The following is a 21,751-nucleotide window of genomic DNA, read 5'->3' on the forward strand; positions in this document are numbered from 1 at the left end:
GGGGTCTCACTATGTTGCCCAGGCTGGTCTTGAACTGCTGGCCTCAAGTGATCCTTGAGGCTGGGAGTCTTGTTCCTGCATCCAGATGAGGGACAGAGTAGAGGTCTGTTCAAACAAACTGAGCTTGAAGCACCCCTGAACATGCAAAGGCTGAGCCCCAAGGCAGGTGGAAGCCTGTGGGCTCCAGCACGTTGCTCCTGTAGCGTGGGAGCCCTGGAGGTTGCCGACTCCCCTCTGATTACCCTAGGCATGAACTGAACTCCCCCCTGCCCCCACCATTTTTCAGAGCTATCCCATCTGGGCTGAGCACCTGGAAACCAGGTCCTTCAGTTACGGAACTGAAGGAAACCTCCCCTCCAGTTACCGAGAGAGGGGGCAGCAAGACACAGAAAGCCAGGAGCATCACTTGTGTTTTCAGCCTGTGTCTGGCACCCTCCTTCGAACTTTTACTGTCTCCAGGATTAAAGGCAGATGTTTAGGGATTAGGGTCCTTGAGTTTGGGAAACAGAGAGAGTATGCTCTACAGGGCTTTCTGGACCAGTCCCAGGCGGAAAGCAAGCCCCAGCCGAGAGCATTTGGAGGGAGAGCTTGATTGACTCTGGATGAAATCCTTCTAGGATCTGTCTTGTATCCTCCAGTGTGGTTGTGTGTTTGTGGCATGCCAGTCCTTGTGCTTAGCTTGCTTGGTCTTTATTTTATTTACTATCCTCACATCATCGCTATGAAGTAGGTACTATCATTATCCTTATCCGATACATAAGGATAAGGCTACTGACCTTTTGCTATTTGCTGCTCGATTAAAAACAAGTCTCCCAACGACGGAATTAAGGCAACTTGATTGTTAAAACTCATTCCAAAGCTTGTCTCCTTACAGCTTCCGTCACCCCGATTCAGGCCTTTTCTTGGCAGAACAACTGCAAAAGATACAAAAATTAGTTGCTGTTGGCTGGCTGTTTTAATTTATTTGCATATACATAATTCAGCCCCACCCCTGGTGGCTAATACGCCCCCTGGGGAAGCTGTGGCTGTCTTCTGATTGCTGGTGGGGAGGCCTGTGTGTGTTGTCTTTTTAAATAAACTGAAACCAGATGGAGGGGGGTTTTGTTCACAACCTTGCCTACAATTTTCTCCAGCGAATTCCTTGAAAAGTCAACCACCTATGAGTGGTGCCTCTGCTCCGTGGAGGTCTCTCACCACTGGTATGCAAATATCAAGCAGGGTTGATATTTCTCAAAGAAGAAGAAAAAGAGCTTCTTGGCCTGAGGGCTTTCCAGAATGCGGGGTCATCTCCTGGTTGCCCCCAGTTTTAGGTCTGTACTTACAGTTAATGTCCTCGCTGTCCTTCCCCCTTGTGTTGGGAGTGGGCTAGGGCGGGGGAGTCTTGGGCCGGGCTTGAGTCAAATCACCTAGACTAACCACTTGTTATAAAAATGTGAATTCCAGACCCCCACCTATACCCCATTTGCAGCACTGACCTCCGGCATGAGACCCCAACTCTCCAGCTAGGTTGATTTTTGCAGTCAGCGGAGGGGATATTCTCCTAAAGGGGCCCAAGCCACTCCTGCTTCCATCCTGGGAAGGCCAGAAGCTGGAGGTGGTTATCGAAATATTTTTAACCGCCAGCCAGGTCCAAGGCTTTGTAATGCCCTGGGAGCCCTCATTAAGCGATTCCTTGTTCAGAGAAATGAAGCGAGTGTACCCACTGGTCACCCTGCCAGAGGTTTAGTATTTTTTCTTTGGAACGTGAATTGGGCATTGTGGTAGTGAAGTGTGACCCAGTCCCCAGGCAGGGGAGAGCACTTCTTTCCCAGCTCTGACCTTCATTCCTAGCTCAGAACACCATTCTTTTGGATCCCAAGCTTTTTCAGATAATTGTGTCAGGTTACATAAGGCTCTGAGATATGAACACTCAAAGGAAATTCCGGTGAGAGCAGGTCTGAGAGGTTCCGGCACATAATTTGCTTTAAAGTATTCGAGGAAAACTTCAGGTGTCTGAGGCCAGCACATTTTTGAAATAAAATAAGAGCAGCCAACAACTTTGCATGGATGTGCCATTCCCCATAGAAATGAGCGAGCAAAAAGACAGATTTCATACTGAAAGGAAATACCCCTCCCCAGGGAGCCTGTGCAGGGGCAGGAGGGGGCTGGTGGGGGAGAGGCGGGAGTCAGTTGCAAGAGAACAGCTTGGACCAGGCTGCCATTGAAATGGAAGTCTTCACCAGCCAGGATCACTTTTTTCCCCCTTTCTGCATCTTAGGTGACACGTGGTAAATACAAGACTTCAGTTTTCCAAGAAACATAAAATAAAAACTGAATTACTGGCAGAGAAGCTTTAAAATCTTTGGTTCCGACCGGGCGCAGTGGCTCACGCTTGTAATCCCAGCACTTTGGGAGGCCGAGGCGGGTGGATCACGAGGTCAGGAGATCGAGACCACGGTGAAACCCCGTCTCTACTAAAAATACAAAAAATTAGCCGGGCGTGGTGGCGGGCGCCTGTAGTCCCAGCTACTCGGAGAGGCTGAGGCAGGAGAATGGCGTGAACCCGGGAGGCGGAGCTTGCAGTGAGCCGAGATTGCGCCACTGCACTCCAGCCTGGGCGACAGAGCAAGACTCCGTCTCCAAAAATAAATAAATAAATAAAATAAAATAAAATAAAATAAAATAAAATCTTTGGTTCCTAGGACTCTGCGGGCACATTTTCCACACACCATGATTTTTATTTCATTTGCCTCTGAGGGGCGGCCCTCCAGCAGTTCTGTTGCATAAGGTACTGTTTCCAAACACCTTGTCCCCAACTGGTGACACAGAGTAAGTTTTATCTAGGTCTGAGAAGAGTTCTGGAAGAGTGACATCGTGTTCCAAGTCGCACCGGTTACAATCAACAGTAGGAAGGTTGCCAAAGATCTCACCAAGGAAGCTGAGAGAATATTTTAAATACTAAATGGCACTTCTTTCTTAAAGCATGAAGTGGTCGTAAAAACCACTTAACAGGGAAGAAAATTAATGGGAGGAAAGTGCCTTGAATGCAGCAAATTTTACAAAAAGCTTAACAAGGGACATGGAAAAAATAGATTTACTATGTTGAAGAGGTGGGATAATATAGGAAAGTCCATTTTTACACAAAAATAATTTGGTTATTTACACAAGGCTTCACAGAAGAATTCCTGTAAGTAGCACTATCCTTTTTTATTCTTCATGTGTTTGACACACATTTCTTTCTTTATGATTATTATTTTTAGAGACAAAGTCTTGCATCGTTGCCCAGGCTACAGTGGTGCAGTCACTCATAGGTCACTGCAGCCTCGAACTCCTGGGCTCCAGGGATCCTCCCCTTCTCAGCCTCCTGAGTAGCTTGGACTACAGGCATGCGTCATCATGCACCGCTAATTTTTAAATTTTTTGTAAACACAGGGTCTTGCTACGTTGCCCAGGCTGGTCTTGAACTCCTGGGCTCAAACAATCCTCCCACCTTGGCCTCCGAAAGTGCTGGGATTACAGCGGCCTCAACACACATTTCTTGAGTGCTTAGTATGTTCTGGGCTTAGTAATGTTCTGGGCTCTGTGCTAGGGAAGCAATTGTAAACAATACAAACCTTATTCCTCCCCTGTGGGAGGAATAATAATTCCTTCCTCTTCTGTCTGACTGGAGGGACAGGCCCTTATCAGATCATTACACAATCAAGGAGACCCGGACAGAAGGAACGAGAAAACAGAGTCCCATGATGCTATGGGAGTGATGGTCTCTATTCTGGGGACCACAGAGGGCTTTCCCAGAGGAAGTAAGTTTCCAGGTAGTGTGAGCTTCAAATGCAAAGGCCGTGGGATAGACAGAACTGTGGTCAGCCCGAGCCAGGGGGCATGCAAGGTCTTGGAGACTGCGGTGGCCACAGTGAGGAGGAGGTTTCTATTCCAATTTCATGGTATATGGAAATACCTCTCCCTAAGGAGTGGGGAGTGTTGTTGAGGGTTGTAAGCAGGAAGTAAAAGAATCAGCTTGGCGTGGGTTTTTAAAATTTTGTTTTTGTTCTAAGACAGCCACAGGCTGTAAGGAGAATGGACTGATAAGGGTGGGGACAGGGACAGGGAGGGCCCCCGTGGAAATCAAGAGCCAGTCAGAAGGCCAGGGCAAGAGATGCTGGTGGCCATGAAGACAAGCCAAGTGGATGGGCTGAGTCATCCAGGGCCCACTGGAGAGGGTACTGTGACCCAGACGAAGTGGGCCCAGAGAGCGAGAGCTGTGGCTGATCATCTCCCACCCAGTCTAATTTAATAATTTTAAATTTAATTCCACTCGTTGATGATGCGGACAGCATCATTTCCTGGTAGAAGGACAAGGACGGTCTGGATGGGAGGCACCCGTGATTACTACCCATCGAGCACTCTTTGGGTGCTCTATATGCATGGCCACATTTTCAGTCCTCATCACAGCCCTAGGCAGTAGCTATTGTTACCCCCATTTCAAATACAAGCAAATTGAGATTATTAAAGTTGAAGAATTTATGGCTGGGTGCAGTGGCTCACACCTGTAATCTCCAGCACTTTTGGAGGCTGAGGCGGGCGGGTCGCTTGAGGCCAGGAGTTGGAGATCAGCTTGGCCAACATGGTGAAACCCTGTCTCTACTAAAAAAAAAAAAAAAAAAAAAAAAAGCAAAACAAAAACAAACAAACAAAAACAAAAATTAGCCAGGCGTGGTGGGCACCTGTAATCTCATCTACTCAGGAGGCTGAGGCAGGAGAATCACTTGAACCTGGGAGGTGGAGGTTGCAGTGAGCCGTGATTGTGCCACTGCACTCCAGCCTGGGCGACAAAGTAAGATGCCGCCTCAAAAAAAAAAAAAATTACCCAAGGTCACCATCTTATAACTGGCACCATTAAGATTGAACCACTAACCTGCCCTGGGACAGGTGAAGAGTGCACGGAACCCTGGGATCACACTGGCTCTAATTATGGACATATCTGTCAGTTCAGGCCCAGGGTGGGCTGATCCGGCTTTGCCCCTGTGGAGTCTCCTCTGGCAGCTCCCAGGAGCCCTGTAAGTCAGCTCACATGTGTGTGCACACCTGGAAAACCACAGTTGGCCTTTTTCTCCCTGTGGCCCTTGGCTGTTCTATCCTGGGCAGACCTGCCTTGCGAATCACTGGCTGCAGCTCTGGCTAGGAACAAGTCCTGCCCAAGGGGCTAACTTCTATAAAATGGTCTCAAGTTTTCATAGAAATTGGCCAGGTTGGGGAGGGGGTGTTGTCGGGAGGAGCTGGAACAACACAAGTTAAAGAGAACCCTGTGGGAAGAGCCTGAGGGTGAAAACAGATGTTGCCGGTTCCAGGAGCTGCAGAATCGTCACAGAGGACAGGAAGAAGCTCCACATACCAGAAGCCTGCCCAGCAGGGCATTGGAAGCCACACTGTGTCATTTCAGTTGATCCTAAAGGCAAAAGGGAGCCCTGGAATCTCTTGAGCAAGGCTGATGAGGTGGTGTTTTCACATTAGAAAGATTTCTCTGGCACCTGCCAGGCAACATGTGACTTTCCTCAGTCGGTGATGCCCTGTGCAGTGTCAGCTTCTGGACAGACTCAGAGAGAGCATGATCAATTTGAGGTCAGGAGTTTGAGACCAGCCTGATCTACCTGGTGAAACCCCAACTCTACTAAAAATACAAAAATTAGCTGGGTGTGGTGGTGCACTCCTGTAATCCCAGCTACTCAGGAGGCCAAGGCAGGAGAAGTGCTTGAATCTGGGAGGTGGAGGTTGCAGTGAGCCAAGATTGCGCCACTGCACTCCAGCCTGGGTGACTCTGTCTCAAAAAAAAAAAAAAAAAAAAAAGCATAATCAAACTGCCTGTGCTTTTCAAAAGCAGATTTGGGGTGAGAGAGTCATCTTCTCACAGAGCCTGGCTTGGAGTCACGCAAAAAGATGTCAAGGGAGGCCAGGTGCCATGGCTCACTCCTGTAATCCCAGCATTTTGGGAGGCTGAGGTGGGTGGATGGCTTGAGTTCCAGCGTTTGAGATCAGCCTGGGACACATAGCAAGACCCTGTCTGTACCAAAAGTACAAAAAAAACAAAAAAACAAAAAAAACCCCGAGCCGGGTGTGATGGTGTATGCCTGTAGTCCGAGCTACTCAGGAGGCTGAGGTGGGAGGATCGTTTGAGCCCAGGAGACGGAGGCTGCAGTGAGCCGAGATCATGGCACTGCGCTCTAGGCTGTGTGACAGAGAGAGAACTCATCCCCCGCCCCCCCAACCACCCCCCAACCCGCCCGCTCAAAAAATAAAAGATGTCAAAGGAATCTGAGCTGTCTCTTGGATTTTTGTTTCAATTGAAAACAGCTTTCACTGGGCATGTATATGTGCACTTAACCCTGTTTGCAAACCACTGTATCCATTTCCTATTACTGCTGAAACAAATGACTGCCAATTGTGTCGTCTTGACAGTTCTTGAGGTCAGAAGTTGGAAATGGGTCCCCCTGGGCTAGAGTCAAGGTAACAGCAGGCTGATTCCTTCTGGAGCCTCTAGAGGAGGGTCTGCCCCCTAGCCTTTTCCAGCATCTAGAGGCTGCCTGCATTCCTTGGCTCAGGCCCCTTCCTCCATCTTCAAAGCCCACAGTGTAGCACCTTCAAATCTCTCTGACCTCTGTCGTTACGTGGTCCTTCTCCCATGTGACCCTCCTGCCTCCCTCTTATCAGGACCTTTGTGACTACATTGAGCTCACTCAGATAACCTGGGATAATCTCTTCCATCTTGAGATCTTCATTTCATCTGCAAAATCCCCTTTGATATATCATGTAACACATTCGAAGTTTCCAGGGATTAGGGCGATGACATCTTTGTGGCGCTATTATTCAGACTACCACCTCCTCTAACAAATAAAGAGAAGGAAGGATAGTCTGGCAACTGAGAGGAGGATGGGCCGGAAGTGGGCAGGCTGATATTAGGGAGAACTGGAGGCTGCTGCAGGCTCAGCAAGGAAGATGCTGGTGATCTGGGCTGGGGTGGAGCAGGAAGAATGGACACAGAATGTGTTTCAGAGTGAGGGCAGCCTGGTCACAGGCATTGTCTGGTTTAGGTGGGCAAGCACTAGCAGGAGAGACATGGGAAGATGCCTGAGTGTACAGATGGGCTCACTGGGTAGATGGTGGTGCCCTTCAGAGGGCCCAAGGGGAGGAGCAGGTTTGTGGCAAGGACAAAGAGGGCATGTGGGGATGTGTTACATCCCAGACACCAATGGGACATCCAGGAAAGAAGCCCCTGAGTCAAGTGGATGCAGGGTCTTTTGGGTCCCTCCCCTTATTATGGGAATATATGGACTCATCTTTCACTTTGTTTTTAAATTTTTATTTGTATTTGCATTTACTTATTTATTTAGAGACAGAGTCTTGTTCTGTCACCTGTAAGGAGTGCAATGGCCCAATCTCGGCTCACTGCAACCTCTGCCTCCTGGGTTCAAGCGATCCTCCCACCTCAGCCTCCCGAGTAGCTGGGATTACAGGCGCAGACCACCATGCCCACCCAATTTTTATATTTTTGGTAGAGACAGGGTTTCGTCATGTTGCCCAGGCTGGTCTCAAACCCCTGACCTCTAGTGATCTGCCTGCCTCGGCCTCCCAAAGTGCTCAGATTACAGGTGTGAGCCACCATGCCCAGTCCCACCTTGTTTTTTAAAATATTTATTTATTTATTTATTTATTTATTATTTTTTAAAGAGATAAAATCTGACCGGGCACAGTGGCTCATGCCTGCAATCCCATGGTGGCAGGCAACTGTAATCCCAGCTACTCGGGAGGCTGAGGCAGGAGAATCGCCTGAACCCGGGAGGTGGAGGTTGCAGTGAGCTGAGATCGCGCCACTGCACTCCAGCCTGGGAGACAGAGCGAGACTCCGTCTCAAAAAAAAAAAAAAAAAGAGAGAGAGAGATAAGATTTTTTTTTTTTTTTGTGACAGAGTCTCACTCTGTCACCCAGGCGGGAGTGCAGTGGTGCGATCTCGGGTCACTGCAACCTCTGCCTCCTGGGTTCAAGCCATTCTCTTGCCTCAGCCTCCGGAGTAGCTGGGACTACAGGCACGTGCCATCATGCCTGGCTTATTTTTGTACTTTTAGTAGAGACGGGGTTTCACCATGTTAGCCAGGATGGTCTCAATCTCCTGACCTCATGATCCACCTGCCTTGGCCTCCCAAAGTGTTGGGATTACAGGCGTGAGCCACTGAGACCAGCTGAGAGATAAGATCTTACTCTCACCCAGGCTGGAGTGCAGTGGCATGATTGTAATTCACTGCAATCTTGAACTCCCGAACTCAAGTGATTCTATTCTCCTGCCCCAGCCTCGTGAGTAGCTGGGACTATGGGCACAGGCCACCAGGCCTGGCTATTTTTTTCATCTTTTGTAGAGATGGGAGTCTCTCTATGTTTCCCAGGCTGGTCTGAAACTCTTGGCCTCAAGTGATTTTCCTGCCTCAGCCTCCTTAAAGTGCTGGGATTACAGGTGTGAGCCACTGCGTCCAGCCTCATCCTCCACCTTGATTTCTGGGTCATGATCTCTGTTTGACCCGAAGTTTTCCAATTCCGGGTAAGAGTTAAGTAGTCAGCTTGTACTCTGAAGCCAGAATAGCATTGATATTTATCTCACATTGAGTTTGAGTTTATCAGTCTTGAAAACAAGAATTTAAGTAATAGGTTATGTCACTTGCACAAGGACCCACACACCTGTCATGTGACAGAGCAGGAGTAGTTATGTTGCCTAATAAAACATACAATAAGTATGCTTGTGACTTATACATTTTAGAGATAAGGATGTTTTCTTTCCCTATCTGTCATATCTGCCTTGCAGATGTGCACAGGACAGATAGCAGAAGACAAAGTGTCTTCCTGTCTTTTGAGAAAGCCTGAGCTCATAGAAGATTCCATTCTGAGTGTCCCCAAGGAGAAGAGGAGAGGGGACTTTCAGGGAAACCAAGTTAGCAGGGAAGTCTCCCAGGTAGAGAAAGGGAAGGGAGGCTGCAGGCCATGGAGCAGAGGAAGCAGGTGTCTGTCCCTGGCAGCCCCAGGGAGAGGCAGGGGCCTCAGCAGGGATGGCCTCATAGAGCCCAAACCTGAAAATCTTTGTGGACTAGAGCAATGGCTGTGGCCTCAGTACCAGACAAAACCCTGACCAGAGGGTTTTTTGCTTGTTTGTTTTTGATTGTTGTCTTTTGCTGTAGGAAAACATGAGTCCTTTGGAATTACCTAGCTAAGAGGAGTCCAGTGGAGACTGAGACTGAATTTCCCGGCCGGGCAGGGGCTCACGCCTGTAATCCTACCACTTTTGGAGGCTGAGGTGGGCGAGTCGCTTGAGTTCAGGAGTTCGAAACCAGCCTGGGCAACATGGCAAAACCACGCCTCTACAAAAAAATGCAAAAATTAGTCGGGGGTGATGGTGCTCGCCTGTAGTCCCAGCTACTCTGGAGGCTGAGGTGGGAGGATCGCCTGAGCCCAGGAGTTCGAGGCTGCAGAGAGCCGTGATCGTGCCACTGCACTCCAGCCTGGGTAACAGAGACCAGTTTAAAAAATAAAAAAAAGATTGAATTTCCCATCAGCCTGGAAGATTGGGGTTTGATTTTTGCTTGATTTAAAGGCAATACATAAATGAGATATTTTGTGCTACTTATTTTAAGCTCTTACACTTCTCGCTTTATATTCTGGGGTACTTGCATTTTTAGTGGTGTAATTTATTTGTCTAGATCTGTTTGCCCCTTAACCTGTAAGCTCCCAGAAGGGTCGGGATATCATGGATGTTCCAGCACATAAGCTCACTGAAATGTGCAGGTCGACTGGGGTTGGGGGAGGTCTCTTCTTGAGAGCGGTGGTCTCAGGATAGAAACTGGAAGAGGGCGCTTTTGAGATGTTAGGATTTCGGGGAGACAAGCTGTGACTCGGGAGTAGGGAAAAGTGGATTTTCTAGACGAAAGGTTAGGAAGAATCTGGGAATGGGCCGACTTGGGCACCAAGGGGGTCCCTGGCAAGCCCCGCCCCGGCCGGGGGACCGGCGCGGAGTGACGCAGCGCGGTTTGGCCGCTGTGGGGCGCCGTAGCCCGCGCCGTTGTCAGGGGAACGGGCCCAGCGCCGGACGAGGCCCAGCCAGTCTGGGCCTGGCCTGGCCGCCCCTCCAGCCTGCTGGAGCCGGAGCCGGAGCCGGAGCCGGAGCCAGAGCCAGAGCCGGAGGACTCACCGGCCCAGTCTCCGTCCGGGATGGGGCCCCGCTCCCGGGCGCGTTGCTGCCCAGTCCCGGGGACCGTCCCTACCGCGAGGGTCTGAGGCGCGGCTGCCCCGGGGAGGGTGGAAGGCCAGGCGTGGGGCCCGAACCTCTGGCTGACCTTGGCAGGGCCCATCTGGCACGGCCTTCGCGACGCGCAGGTGAGGAGTCCCCGCCCGGTTTCTCACCTCGGAGCCTGGCTTGAGCCACGGGGTAGCGGATGCTGCTGCCTGGTCGGCTGTGGGCTCGCTTCCGCCTGGAGCCGGTGGCCTGAGTTCCAGGGCCCGGGCAGAGCGCGGAGCTTCCTTTTAGCATGCATCAAGTTCGCAGATCTTCCTTGAGCGCTTACTCTTTGCCAGGCTCTGTGCCAGGCGTGGGCACAGAGGACTCCGAACAGACATGGCCCGTCTCCAGAACCCAGAGCATTAAGGAAGGGGGCTGGGAAGCGGATGTCATACATGACTAAAGTGATTTCAGGTCGGGTTAGGCTCTTTGGTATTGAAATGGTGGGGTTGGTCGTGGAGGGTCTGTTTTAAAAGGAAACCATGGGAAGAGTTTTAATTTTTTCTTTTTTTTCTTTGAGACGGAGTTTCGCTCTTGTCACCCAGGCTGGATGGAGTGCAGTGGCACCATCTCGGGGTCATTGCAACCTCCGCCTCCCGGGTTCAAGCCATTCTGCTGCCTCAGCCTCCCGAGTAGCTGGAATTACAGGCATCCGCCGCCACGCCCGGCTATGTTTTGTATTTTTAGTAGAGACGGGGTTTCACCATGTTGGCCAGGCTGGTCTCGAACTCCTGACCTCAGGTGATCCACCCGCCTCGGCCTCCGAAAGTGTTGGGATTACAGGCGTGAGCCACCATTCCCGGCCAATTTTTAATTTTTTTGAGACAAGGTCTCTCTTTGTCACCCAGGCTGGAGTGCTGTGGTGTGAACATGGGTCACCGCAGTGTCTGGCTCCCGGGCTCAAGCGATCCTCCCACCTCAGCCTCCCAAGTAGCTGAGACTACAGATACCCGCCACCATGCTCAGCTGATTTTTTAAGGTTTTGGTAGAGATGAGGTCTTACTATTTTGCCCAGGCTGGTCTCGAGCTCCTGGTCTCAAGGGATCCTCTTGCTTCAGCCTCCCAAAGTGCTGGGATTACAGGTGTGAGCCACTGCAACCGGCAGAAGAGCTTTTTATTTTTTGTTTATTTTTATTTTTATTTTTGAGACAGAGTCTCGCTCTGTCACCCAGGCTGGACTGCAATGGCATGATCTCGGCTCACTGCAACCTCCACCTCCCGGGTTCAAGCGATTCTCCTGCCTCAGCCCCCCGAGTCTGGGATTACAGGCGCCTGCCACCACACCCAGCTAATTTTTGTATTTTTAGTAGAAACAGGGTTTCAACATGTTGGCCAGGCTAGTCTTGAACTCCTGACCTCAGGTGATCCAGCCACCTTGGCCTCCCAAAGAAGAGTTTGGATGAGTTTCACGTTTGAAAAGCTCACTTCACTCTGGCTGCTGAGCAGCATGGTTGTGACAGACATACCGGGAAGTCAGCTGAGGGCCATCCTAGTTCTGCCAATCTAGCTGTGCCTCCTAAAATAACTCATTTAGTGTCTCTGAGCCTCAGTGTCCTCATGATGGGAGTGGGTGTTCTGCATGTTTTTTATGAGGAAGTGAGAGGCCAGTCACATCTGAAATCAGTGACTACAGGGATCTACAAGAACAGTTGGAAATGATAGGACCTTCCTTAGAGCTCTATGAGGATTGAATGAGTGAATTCCATTGAAGCAGTGCCTGGCACAGAATAAGTGCCCTCTAAATGCTGGTGTTCGTTATTATCATGGAAACGCTGTAGGAGAGCGATGTTGGAGGTTTGGATTGGGGTAATAACAGCAGAGATGGTAAAAAAAAAAAAAGTGGCTTGACTTCCTTTACTGAAGGAGAGCTGGGTTCAGACACGGGTGAGGGGTGGTCTCTGCTTTTGTGGAACTGGTGGTTCACTGTGGGAGATGGGTTTGTAAACAGATAATCACGATGAGATGCAGTAAAAGCAACAGTGGTGCTTAATTAGCCAGTTGTTTTGTTTTGTTTTTGTTTTTCTTTCTTTGTTCTGTCACAACTTTGTTCTTAATGACTGTTGCGTGGTGGGTGTTCCCCAAGGCTGGCTCCTACAGTCATATGAGTTGATTTCCTGGTTGAAATCAACAACCTTGGCCTCTCTTCATTGGCCTTGTTTCTATTCTGTGTTACTCCCTCCTTCTTGTCCCCTTTCCTTGGCTTCATTTGTATCCCAAACAATTTGCAGTGGTTGCTTCAGGAGGAGAATGGCACAGAAAATGTTTGCAAACCATGTCAACTCAGGAATAATTGGGGTTTCAAGCTTTTCTTGCCATAGCATCAGACTTTTTTTTTTTTTGAGACAGAGTCTCGCTCTGTTGCCCAGTCTGGAGTGCAATGGCGTGATCCCAGCTCATTGCAAACTCCACCTCCTGGGTTCAAGAGATTCTTCTGCCTCAGCCTCCTGAGTAGCTGGGATTACAGGCACCCACGACCATGCCCGGCTAATTTTTGCATTTTTAGTAGAGACGGGGTTTCACCATGTTGGCCAAGCTGGTCTCGAACTCCTGACCTCAGGTGATCTGCCCGCCTCGGCTTCCCAAAGTTCTGGGATTACATGCATGAGCCACTGCGTTCAACCAGCATCAGACTTCCACCTGTTGTTTATGAGAGAGAAAGTGAGGGCCCAGCCACGTCTGAGACCAGTGACTTGAGAGGTCTTTGGGAACAGCTTGAAGTTCCGGTTTAATTTTTGGTAGTTGCGTGATGCACATCCGTTAGTTGAGCTAGAGCTGCTTCTCAGAATTTTAAGACCAGAGACTTCTCTGGCACCTGTGGGGAATTTTAATAAACAAAGTACTCGTCCCTAAAGAATCTTTTGTAAATGACTTTTTGCACTGTAAAAAACTGTGTACCGTGAAGTGTTTTCTTTCTAGCTTCCCTTTAGGTAGTTCAGCTGGGCATCTGTTAAATCTCAGTGAAAATTATTTCAAAAGCCGATCCTGGGGGAAACGGAAAGTTCATTTAGGAATACTCATAGATAGAAAATCTCCCGACTGGGCATGGTTGTTTACACCTGTAATCCCAGCACTGTGGGAGGCCAAGGTGGGAGGCTTACATAAACCCACGAGTTTGAGGTTACAGTGAACGGTGATCACACCACTGCACTCCAGCTTAGGCAACAAAGCAGGATCCTGTCTCTTAAAAAAAAAAAAAAAAAAGTAGGTTGGGTACAGTGGCTAAGAGGCTGAGGCGGGTGGATCACTTGAGGTCAGGAGTTCGAGACCAGCCTGGCCAACATGGTGAAACCCCGTCTCTACTAAAAAAAATTCAAAAAGTAGCCGGGCATGGCGGCGGGCACCTGTAATCCCAGCTACTCGGGAGGCTGAAGCAGGAGAATCACTTGAACCCAGGAGGCAGAGGCTGCAGTAAGCCAAGATCGCACCACTGCACTCCAGCCTGGTCAACAAGAGCAAAACTCCGTCTTAAAAAAAAAAAAAAAAGTGAAAGAAAAGAGAAGAAAATCTCTCACATGGAAACCACAAGTCCTCTAGCAAAAGGACAAGATGCATGGGAACAAACGTTTCCTGTGGAGTGCACTTTCCCTTCGGGTTCTGGGAGTCTCAGGTAGCTGAGTTGGCTGTGGCCAAGGATGAAGCAGGTCCTGCCTAGCAGCTCCTCTGTTGTGCTGTCTGATTGTGTGATTCCAGCTTTGACAAGATCCCTAACAGTTCATAGGAAGTTCTGTGGCTTTTCCTCATAGCTCTGCAGCCGAGTGTCTTAGAATTGCTTTCAAGAGTGAGAAAACATTTCACTAAAACCAAGCCCCCTTGTTAGGCAGGAATTCTTTGTCTGGCATGATAACAGGGCTCTAGATCACATAAGTGTGTTTCGTCCACAAGGCAGCTCAGTGGGGCCAGGAAGGCAGGAGGTGACATCCCCTAATCATTTGTTATTTGACATATTTTTTTTTCGAAAGCAGTACATGCTCATGATAAAAAAATATATATATTTGAACAGTTCAAAGGAGTACCAGGAAATGCAATTTCTGTCTTACGGCTCTTGGACCACTAGATCTCCTTCCTAGGGGCTGCTCCTGTGTTTGGTTTCTTGCATTTCATTCTGGAGAAAATCTGTGCATATAAGACTGTAGATGTGTCTATCCATCCCCGCCCCCCCCACCTTTTTTTTTTTTTTTTTTGAGACGGAGTCTCGCCTGTTGCCCAGGCTGGAGTGCAGTGGCACGATCTCGGCTCACTGCAACCTCCGCCTCCCGGGTTCAAGTGATTCTCCTGCCTCAGCCTCCTGAGTAGCTGGGTCTACAGGCCCGCACCACCACGCCCAGCTAATTTTTGTACTTTTAGCAGAGATGAGGTTTCACCAGGTTGACCAGGCTGGTCAGGAACTCCTGACCTCAAGTGATCTGCCCTCCTTGACCTCTCAAAGTGTGGGGATTACAGGTGTGAGCCACCGCGCCCGGCCCCCTTTGTTTTTATTCACTTGGTAGCTCCATCTACAAGTGTTCTTCATCTTGCTTTTTCACTTAATTGTGTATCAAAGATTACTTCATCCTTTTTTTTTCTTTTTTTCTCCCTTGTTTTTGATGCTGCCTAGCATATTATTGTATGGATGTGCCATAGTTTATTTGTATTGTCTTTTGTCCTTTATTATTGCAAACAATGCTGCACTAAATCTTTGTGAGTATATGTATAAGATAAATACCTAGAAATGGAATGTCTGGGTCAAAGGGCATATATGTTCTAAAGTTTCGCCAGACTTGGACGTTGCCAAATTGCTTCACTGAACTTTGTTGAAAGATGAGTACAGAAGAGATCCAAAGAAGTGGATCTGTGAAATTTTCCCCAATGTTCCTCAATCTGTGAGTGGCAGCTGGGGAACCAGAAAAGGGCTCTATTCCAGGCTCAGCCCTCTTCCTTTGATCCCACCTGCATCTCCCCATTGGCGGTGCAAGGTCCTCCAAGCACCTGCTTCAACCCCGTCGCTTTCTCCTCTGACCCCATCACCCTGCCCTCCCAGTTCCTTGTCCTCTCCTGGCAAACCCTCTTTAGTAATTAACTTGATTCTGAAGCCCTCAGGTAGCTTGCAGGAATCCAGGGATGCCCGCAGTCTCTCCAGAGCTGGTACTTTTCACTTTGAGAATGCTAGGCATGAATTTCACAACAACATTCCTAAATGTTTTTTTTGTTGGGAGCAGAGGTGGGCAGGAGGAAAGTGGGTCACTCATGTAGCTATAATGTAGTTCATAATGAGAACTTAAAATGTTAAGGTTTCCTTCATTTGACTTAAGCATATAAATTAAGGTACCCAGGCAGGGCGTGGTGGCTCATGCCTGTAATCCTAGCACTTTGGGAGGCCAAGCTGGGTGGGTCATCTGAGGTCAGGAGTTCTTGAGACCATCCTGGCCAACATAGTGAAACCCCGTCTCTACTAAAAACATAAAAATTAGCTGGACTGGTGGTGCCTGCCTGTAATACCAGCTACTTGGGAGGCTGAGGCAGGAGAATCGCTTGAACTTGGGAGATGCAGGTTGCAGGGAGCTGAGATTGTACCACTGTATTCCAGCCTGAGTGACTGAGTGAGACTCAGTCTAAATAATAATAATAATAATAATAATAATATAATTAATTAAGGTAGCCTAACCTTATATTGAAAACACCATCTAAGGCTTTTAGCAAGTGAATGTTAACATGAACAGATTACTGTCATCCTGCCAATGGCTTTCACCTTGTGGGGGACAAGGGAGGGGCCTCCACAGCCCCACTTGCCTGCCTTAGAAGCCACATGGGTCCTTGGCTTACCCAGGCCACGGGATACCCTCCTTTCTGTCTTCCCTTTATTCTGGCCAGCCTAATTCTCTATGGTTTGTTCTGTGGCAGTAAAAGGTACATGAAGAATGTTTTCCGAAGGCCGTGTACCTCTGAGCCTTGCAAAGATGCAGCTGGGGGTAGGCAGCTGGGGGTAGCCAGGTGGGCAGCAAGGAGCTTGTGGGCTTCACCGCCACCTTCTGACCAGTTTCTCCCAAAGCACAGGGCTGCTGGGCTCCCTGCTGGGCCGCTGTGGTGCCGCTTCCCCCATGCCCTCCTCCCCACTGGCTAGAAAGTTTTCCGAAACACCCTGAGCCATTGGGTCACTCTCATGCCTTCAGCCTGCTTTGCCTCCATGTGGCTCTTCCAGCAGTGCCCATGTGTCCTCACCTGGCCTCCTAGACCCCTGTGATCTGAGCCCCGCAACTCCGGTCCCATCTCTCACTGGGTCCTGCTGTCCATTCCCTCCTTCCCCCATCCCCCACCCCCGCCACCTGTCCACCCTTTGTTCTGCCACATTGGATGGCTGGCCCTTGCATGGGCTGCCAAAATGCCCATTCACCCACTGCCCTGGTATCTGTTCGTGTCTGTCCGGGTCCCAGAAAATAAGCCCCTGAGGGCACGCACCCGGTCTCATCTGTGTTTACATCCTAAGTGCGCAGGCTGGGCTCCGATAAGTGCTGACTGGCCAAGGTCAGAGGGTGCCAGCTGGCCACGTTGTTGGGGAACGGAGCCACATGTCTTTCAATCTGGTCTCCTAGAAAAGTGCTGAGAGGGGAGCAACAGCCAGAGAAGTCCTGGGGTCTGATGGCAGTGCTTGGTCCCATCCATGGGCCTGGGAGCCCCATCTTGGATTCTCTCCGACCTCCCAGCCCTTTTAATCAAAATCTTTTGGGCCGAAGGAATTTGTAGCCACCAACTCTGCAGGAGAAAATGTCGTCAGTGAAGAGTGGGCTGGCCTGGGCATGCTTCTGGGCCAGCCTGGGCGTCTATTCCGGAATGCTGCGTCTGCTGAGGGAGGTCTGCCTGGCAGCACCATCGCCACATCCACAGCCTCAGACAAGTGCTCCCTTCCTGGGCCAAGGGGGTATCCTGATTTGGAGTCAGAGCCATCCCCAAGGCTGTATGTGGCGGGCACCTGGCTGCAGATGGTGACTCCTCCTGCCTCAGGAATCCGGGATACAGCAGCACTGGGGGTGCCTGTGGCTGCTGCCAGGCAGTGGGGCCAGATCAGCCGCATGCCTCTGTTTTGCTCTTTGGAAACTCCTGCAAGGTGTAGGGTTGTTCAGGTTTGGGGATGGCAAAAGGAGAGCCAGAATTTAGGAATCCAAATTCATGGATTCCTTTCAAAGTAGTTGCCCTAGTGATGGTGTCACTGGAGAGCTGATGTGCAAGCCACAGAGATTGGCCCCAGAGCAGAACCATCCAGCCCAATTGTATTCACAGGGCTTGACCTGATGACCTTTGACAATTTCCACAATACAAGGACAAAGATTTGCTATCTTTGGGGACAGGCAAAAGAAAGTGAGGGCTGGGATAGTGGGTCATGCATGTAATCTCAGTGCTTTGGGGGGATAAGGTGGGAAGATGGCTTGAGCCCAGGAGTTGGAGACCAGCCTGGGCAACATAGTGAGACTGTCTCTGCAAAAATAAAAAATAAATAGCTAGGCATGGCAACACGCCGCTGTATTTCTAGCTACTCAGGAGACTGAGGCAGGAGGATCACTTGAGCCCAGGAGATTGAAGCTTCAGTGAGCTATCATTGCGCCACGGCACTCCAGCCTGGGTGACAGCGCAAGATCCTGTTTCAAAAACAAAAAACAAAACAAAACAAAGCAAGGCCGGGCACGGTGACTCAACGCCTATAATCCCAGCACTTTGGGAGGCCAAGGCTGGTGGATCTCTTGGGTCCTGAGTCCAGGAGTTGGAGACCACCCTGGGCAACATAGTGGGACCCTGTCTTTACAAAAAAATAAAAATTAAATTAAAAAAGTAGCCAGGTGTGGTGGTGCGTGCCTGTACTTGCAGCTACTCTGGAGGCTGAGGTGGGAGGATCACTTGAGCCCAGGAGGTCAAGGTTACAGTGAGCTGTGATGGTGCCACTGCACTCCAGCCTGGGCAACAGAGCAAGATCCTGTCTCAGAAGAAAAAAAAAAAACCTGAACCCAAAACCAAAATACCACCAGTTGAATCCCTGGGGGAAAACTAAGTCCTCCATTTAGCTTTGAGATGGGACCACTCAGAGGTCACTTCAAATAATGCTCGGCTTGGCCTGCAGGAGGCTCTGAACCTCAGGTGGGCTGAAGGGCAGGGTGGCTAGGAGTGTCTGGCAGTCAGGGTGGTAGCCAGCCGGCAGAGGGAGATGGGCTGCGGGAGGCATGGGTTCATGACCCTGCAGAAAGAGGGCAGGGCTGGATGGATGGAAGGCAGGGGAAAGCGGGCCAGATGGCTTAGGGTGGACCAGGATTCCACACCATTTACTGTGCCCACGTTTCCTTTTATTTCAGATGTTTTCAAGTCAACAAACATTTACTGAGGATCTACTATGTACAAGGTACAATTCTGGGTGCCTGGGGGAAGGGACATAGGGGACAGAGATGAATAAACCCCACCCAGCACATTTGCTGCCTTTGGGGAAAGCTGTCCTGACGGGGGCAGACATGAGGATTGCAAAGCGTCCCAAATGGCAAAGTAATTTGCCCAACAATGACTTAGCATAAGGGCCCCCTGACTCAGGGCATCAGGGAAAGCTTCCTGGATGAGGCAACGCTTGCAGTTGGCTCTGAAGATCAAGCCTCATTCTGTGGATTGAGAAGTGAGAAAGGTGATCCAGGAAGATGCACTGAGTCGGGGTCTGCGGCACCCTTTCTGCTTAGGTTCCCTGTCTCATGGGCAGGGGCTCCTGAAAGGAGAGTTCAGCTACCAGGGTTTTAGTCCCAGCTCCTGGCCTTCCCTCCACGAGCGCAGAAATGGCCTGTCTCCCAGGTGTGGTGCTGCCTGCCCGGGCTGTTGTCCCATCTTGGGCCCATATTCTGGGGATGGGGGTCTTCCTCCTGTAGCCCACCCCGTCTTGCCTGGCATTCATCCCTGGCCACTGGGCCAGCTGTCCGGCTAGAGGGTGGTGGGGTGGAGGGGGTGGTTGATGCCATCTGGTGTCTGGCTCTGAGTCCAAGGGCATTAGCCCACCTTTCTGTACAAAACTACACCAGGCCCAGATGTACTTAGAGAAACGTGGTCATTTCTGCTGCTGAAGGGAACTAAAGAGGAATCCTTCCCTTCCTCTCATGTGCTGGCCCCTCCCCAGCTGAGAGCCCTCAGGCAGCATGGGGCAGAGCTTCAGGCTCCCCCAGTCCTAAAGGGATTTTCTGTCCACCGTGGGGCAGAGGGCAGATCCTCTTTCTGGGCACCCCATTCCCCGTTTCCCTGAGCAAAGGATAGCGGGGGTGTCTGACACTTGCATTTGGACCTCAGGAAGGAGGTGACTAATCCTAACAGAATCAGCATGTGTTCTCATCACTCTGGCCCCAGCCTGATATTGTTACCAGATGAGAACATGTCTTATTGGGTTTAACTGTGATGGCTGTGGAGACAGCACTTTGAGTAACAGGCAGCAGCACTGTGTCCTGAATAAACCCTGGGCCCTCCTACCTTGTCCTGGCCAGGCTGGGGCCAGGGTTTGCTTTGGGCTTTGAGACAGCAGCCCACTCCCACCCTCTCCCCACTGCTCATCTCTGTTGTGCTAGGACCCCAGTTTCCCTGGCAGAGTAGCTGTCGCAGCCTACTTCCCCTGTGCTGAAACTTGGCTGCAGACACGGGGCCCTGGGCTCCAGCCCGGCCTCTTGGGCTAATGCTCTCTCTACTGTTTCTCCTTCTGGAGATGAACATCTGCAACAAGCCCTCCAACAAGACGGCCCCTGAGAAGAGTGTGTGGACAGCGCCGGCGCAGCCCAGCGGACCCTCCCCAGAGCTGCAGGGCCAGCGATCCCGCCGGAATGGGTGGAGCTGGCCCCCTCACCCGCTCCAGATTGTGGCCTGGCTGCTGTACCTCTTCTTTGCTGTGATTGGCTTTGGGGTCCTTGTTCCCCTCCTGCCTCACCACTGGGTGCCCGCTGGTTACGCTGTATCCTTGGGAAAGTGTAGGGCTGGTGTGTGGAAGTGGGGAGGCAAAGGATGGCCGGCACAGCGGAGGCCCAAAGCTGGGTTCAGAGCCTCGAGGAGCACAGTCAGGAGAGTGGAGCAGGGCAGGCCCAGTCCTGGGGACTTGCTGCTTCCCAGCCTGCCTCCAGCCTCCACCTGACCTCTCCACCTGATAGGGTGAGTGGGCATGCCTAAAATACCTAGGAGCATGTCAAGCCCTGCAAAGATGTGAATCCTGTCCACAGAGGCACCACAGGAGCAGTCGTAGAAGGAGGAGCCTCAAACCATCCTGACGCTAATTGTGTTCAGAGCTGAACAAAGGATGAAGTAGGGAGTAATTAGTCCATCTATCAAAGAATTTTTCACTTTTCAAAGAGTCACCGTAGAATTCTTTTACATAGTAAGTGTCCTGGTGCCTTAAAATATGGTTTTATTTATGGACAGACTGTGCCCAGGACTGTTTATGGGCACATTGATTCTGTACATCAGACCCTTTTAGAGTGAGGTTGAATGTGACAAGAGATGGGATGGAGATACCCTGAATGCTTCTGGGAATACTGACAAACCCGGACTTGCCTGAGCCCAGTGGTGTGATTGCCCCTTCCCTGGCCACAGCTCCCAGGAGCAGAGGATGTGGCTGCAAGGCCAGGGGTTGCAGTGAAGCAGGCATCTCTGTGCTCTTTTCCGGAGAGTTCCTATTTGAGTGTCCTTCACAAAGATGACTCCTGTGGGGAAGGTGAGGGCGGCCTAAGGGTGGTTGGCAGGGATAAGCCTAAAAGCCTGGGACATCGAGCCTGTGGTGAGCTCTGTCCCTGCTCAGCACCTTCAGAGCTGCACAGGACCGAGCAGCTCCTGCCAGCTCTGTGGGTCTTAGCCTCCTCCTCTGTCTGATGGGAAGGCTCCTACCTGGAGCACTTTAGGATATATGTGAGCACTAGAATTCATTAAGCCACAAATGTGAACATGCTCTTTTAGGAAACCGCAAAGCCCTGGGCTGGTGAGTGACAGGGTAGGTGTGTGGAGGGGGACCCTAGAGGAGGTTGTCATCCTCAGACACAGCAGTGCCATCTGGAGTCTTCTTGTTCACTAGAGCCCAGGGGCTGGTCATCAGCTCTGTGAATGGAAAACTGGACTTTGCCTGAGGTGACCAACAGGTCTTAGTGCTGTTAAGTCATGGGACATGGGAATGTGTCATGGGACATTCCTCCTGTGATCTGGAATGGACACGCCCCTCACTAGGGATCACCTGGGTTCCTCCCATCAGGATACCTGGGAAACCAGATTAACCAGATGAAAAACCCCATGGCTTGGACAAGTAGAAGCAGATCAAATCATGATAAATAGAAGGCAGTAGCCCTTATTGAGTCCTCACATGTGCCAGGCCCTGCGTCAGCCACTTTACATGAATGATCTCATTTGGTCCTCAGAGTAATCCTGTAAGGAGGTATTCTCCCCATTTCCTAATGAAGAAGCTGGGCACAGAGGTTCTGTGACTTCCTGAGATCACATAGCGGGCACCCAGTG

The 21,751-nt window shown here is 50.4% G+C and overlaps 1 protein-coding gene and 1 long non-coding RNA gene across 9 annotated transcripts in view; one reads left to right on the forward strand and one right to left on the reverse strand.

Moving 5' to 3' along the window:
- Positions 1-10,497, reverse strand: LOC115830687. The gene is made up of 3 exons (XR_004026240.1): positions 10,411-10,497; positions 777-914; positions 1-75 (listed from the first exon to the last, which is right to left on the reverse strand). It is a non-coding gene; the product is annotated as an uncharacterized LOC115830687 (long non-coding RNA).
- Positions 10,071-21,751, forward strand: part of ZDHHC1 (zinc finger DHHC-type containing 1) — a 21,970-nt gene continuing 10,289 nt past the window's right edge. For 4 of the 8 annotated variants that reach the window (XM_012505042.2, XM_003262885.3, XM_030795398.1 and 1 more), the window contains exons 1-3: positions 10,071-10,383; positions 18,598-18,644; positions 19,968-20,210. In XM_012505042.2, the coding sequence (XP_012360496.1) occupies positions 18,636-18,644; positions 19,968-20,210 (252 nt within the window). In that variant the 5' untranslated portion in view covers positions 10,071-10,383; positions 18,598-18,635. The other 4 variants (XM_030795365.1, XM_030795378.1, XM_030795391.1 and 1 more) reach the window with 4 other exon arrangements.

The sequence above is a fragment of the Nomascus leucogenys genome, chromosome 2 (genome assembly GCF_006542625.1).
Source record: "Nomascus leucogenys isolate Asia chromosome 2, Asia_NLE_v1, whole genome shotgun sequence".
Lineage (NCBI taxonomy): Eukaryota > Metazoa > Chordata > Mammalia > Primates > Hylobatidae > Nomascus > Nomascus leucogenys.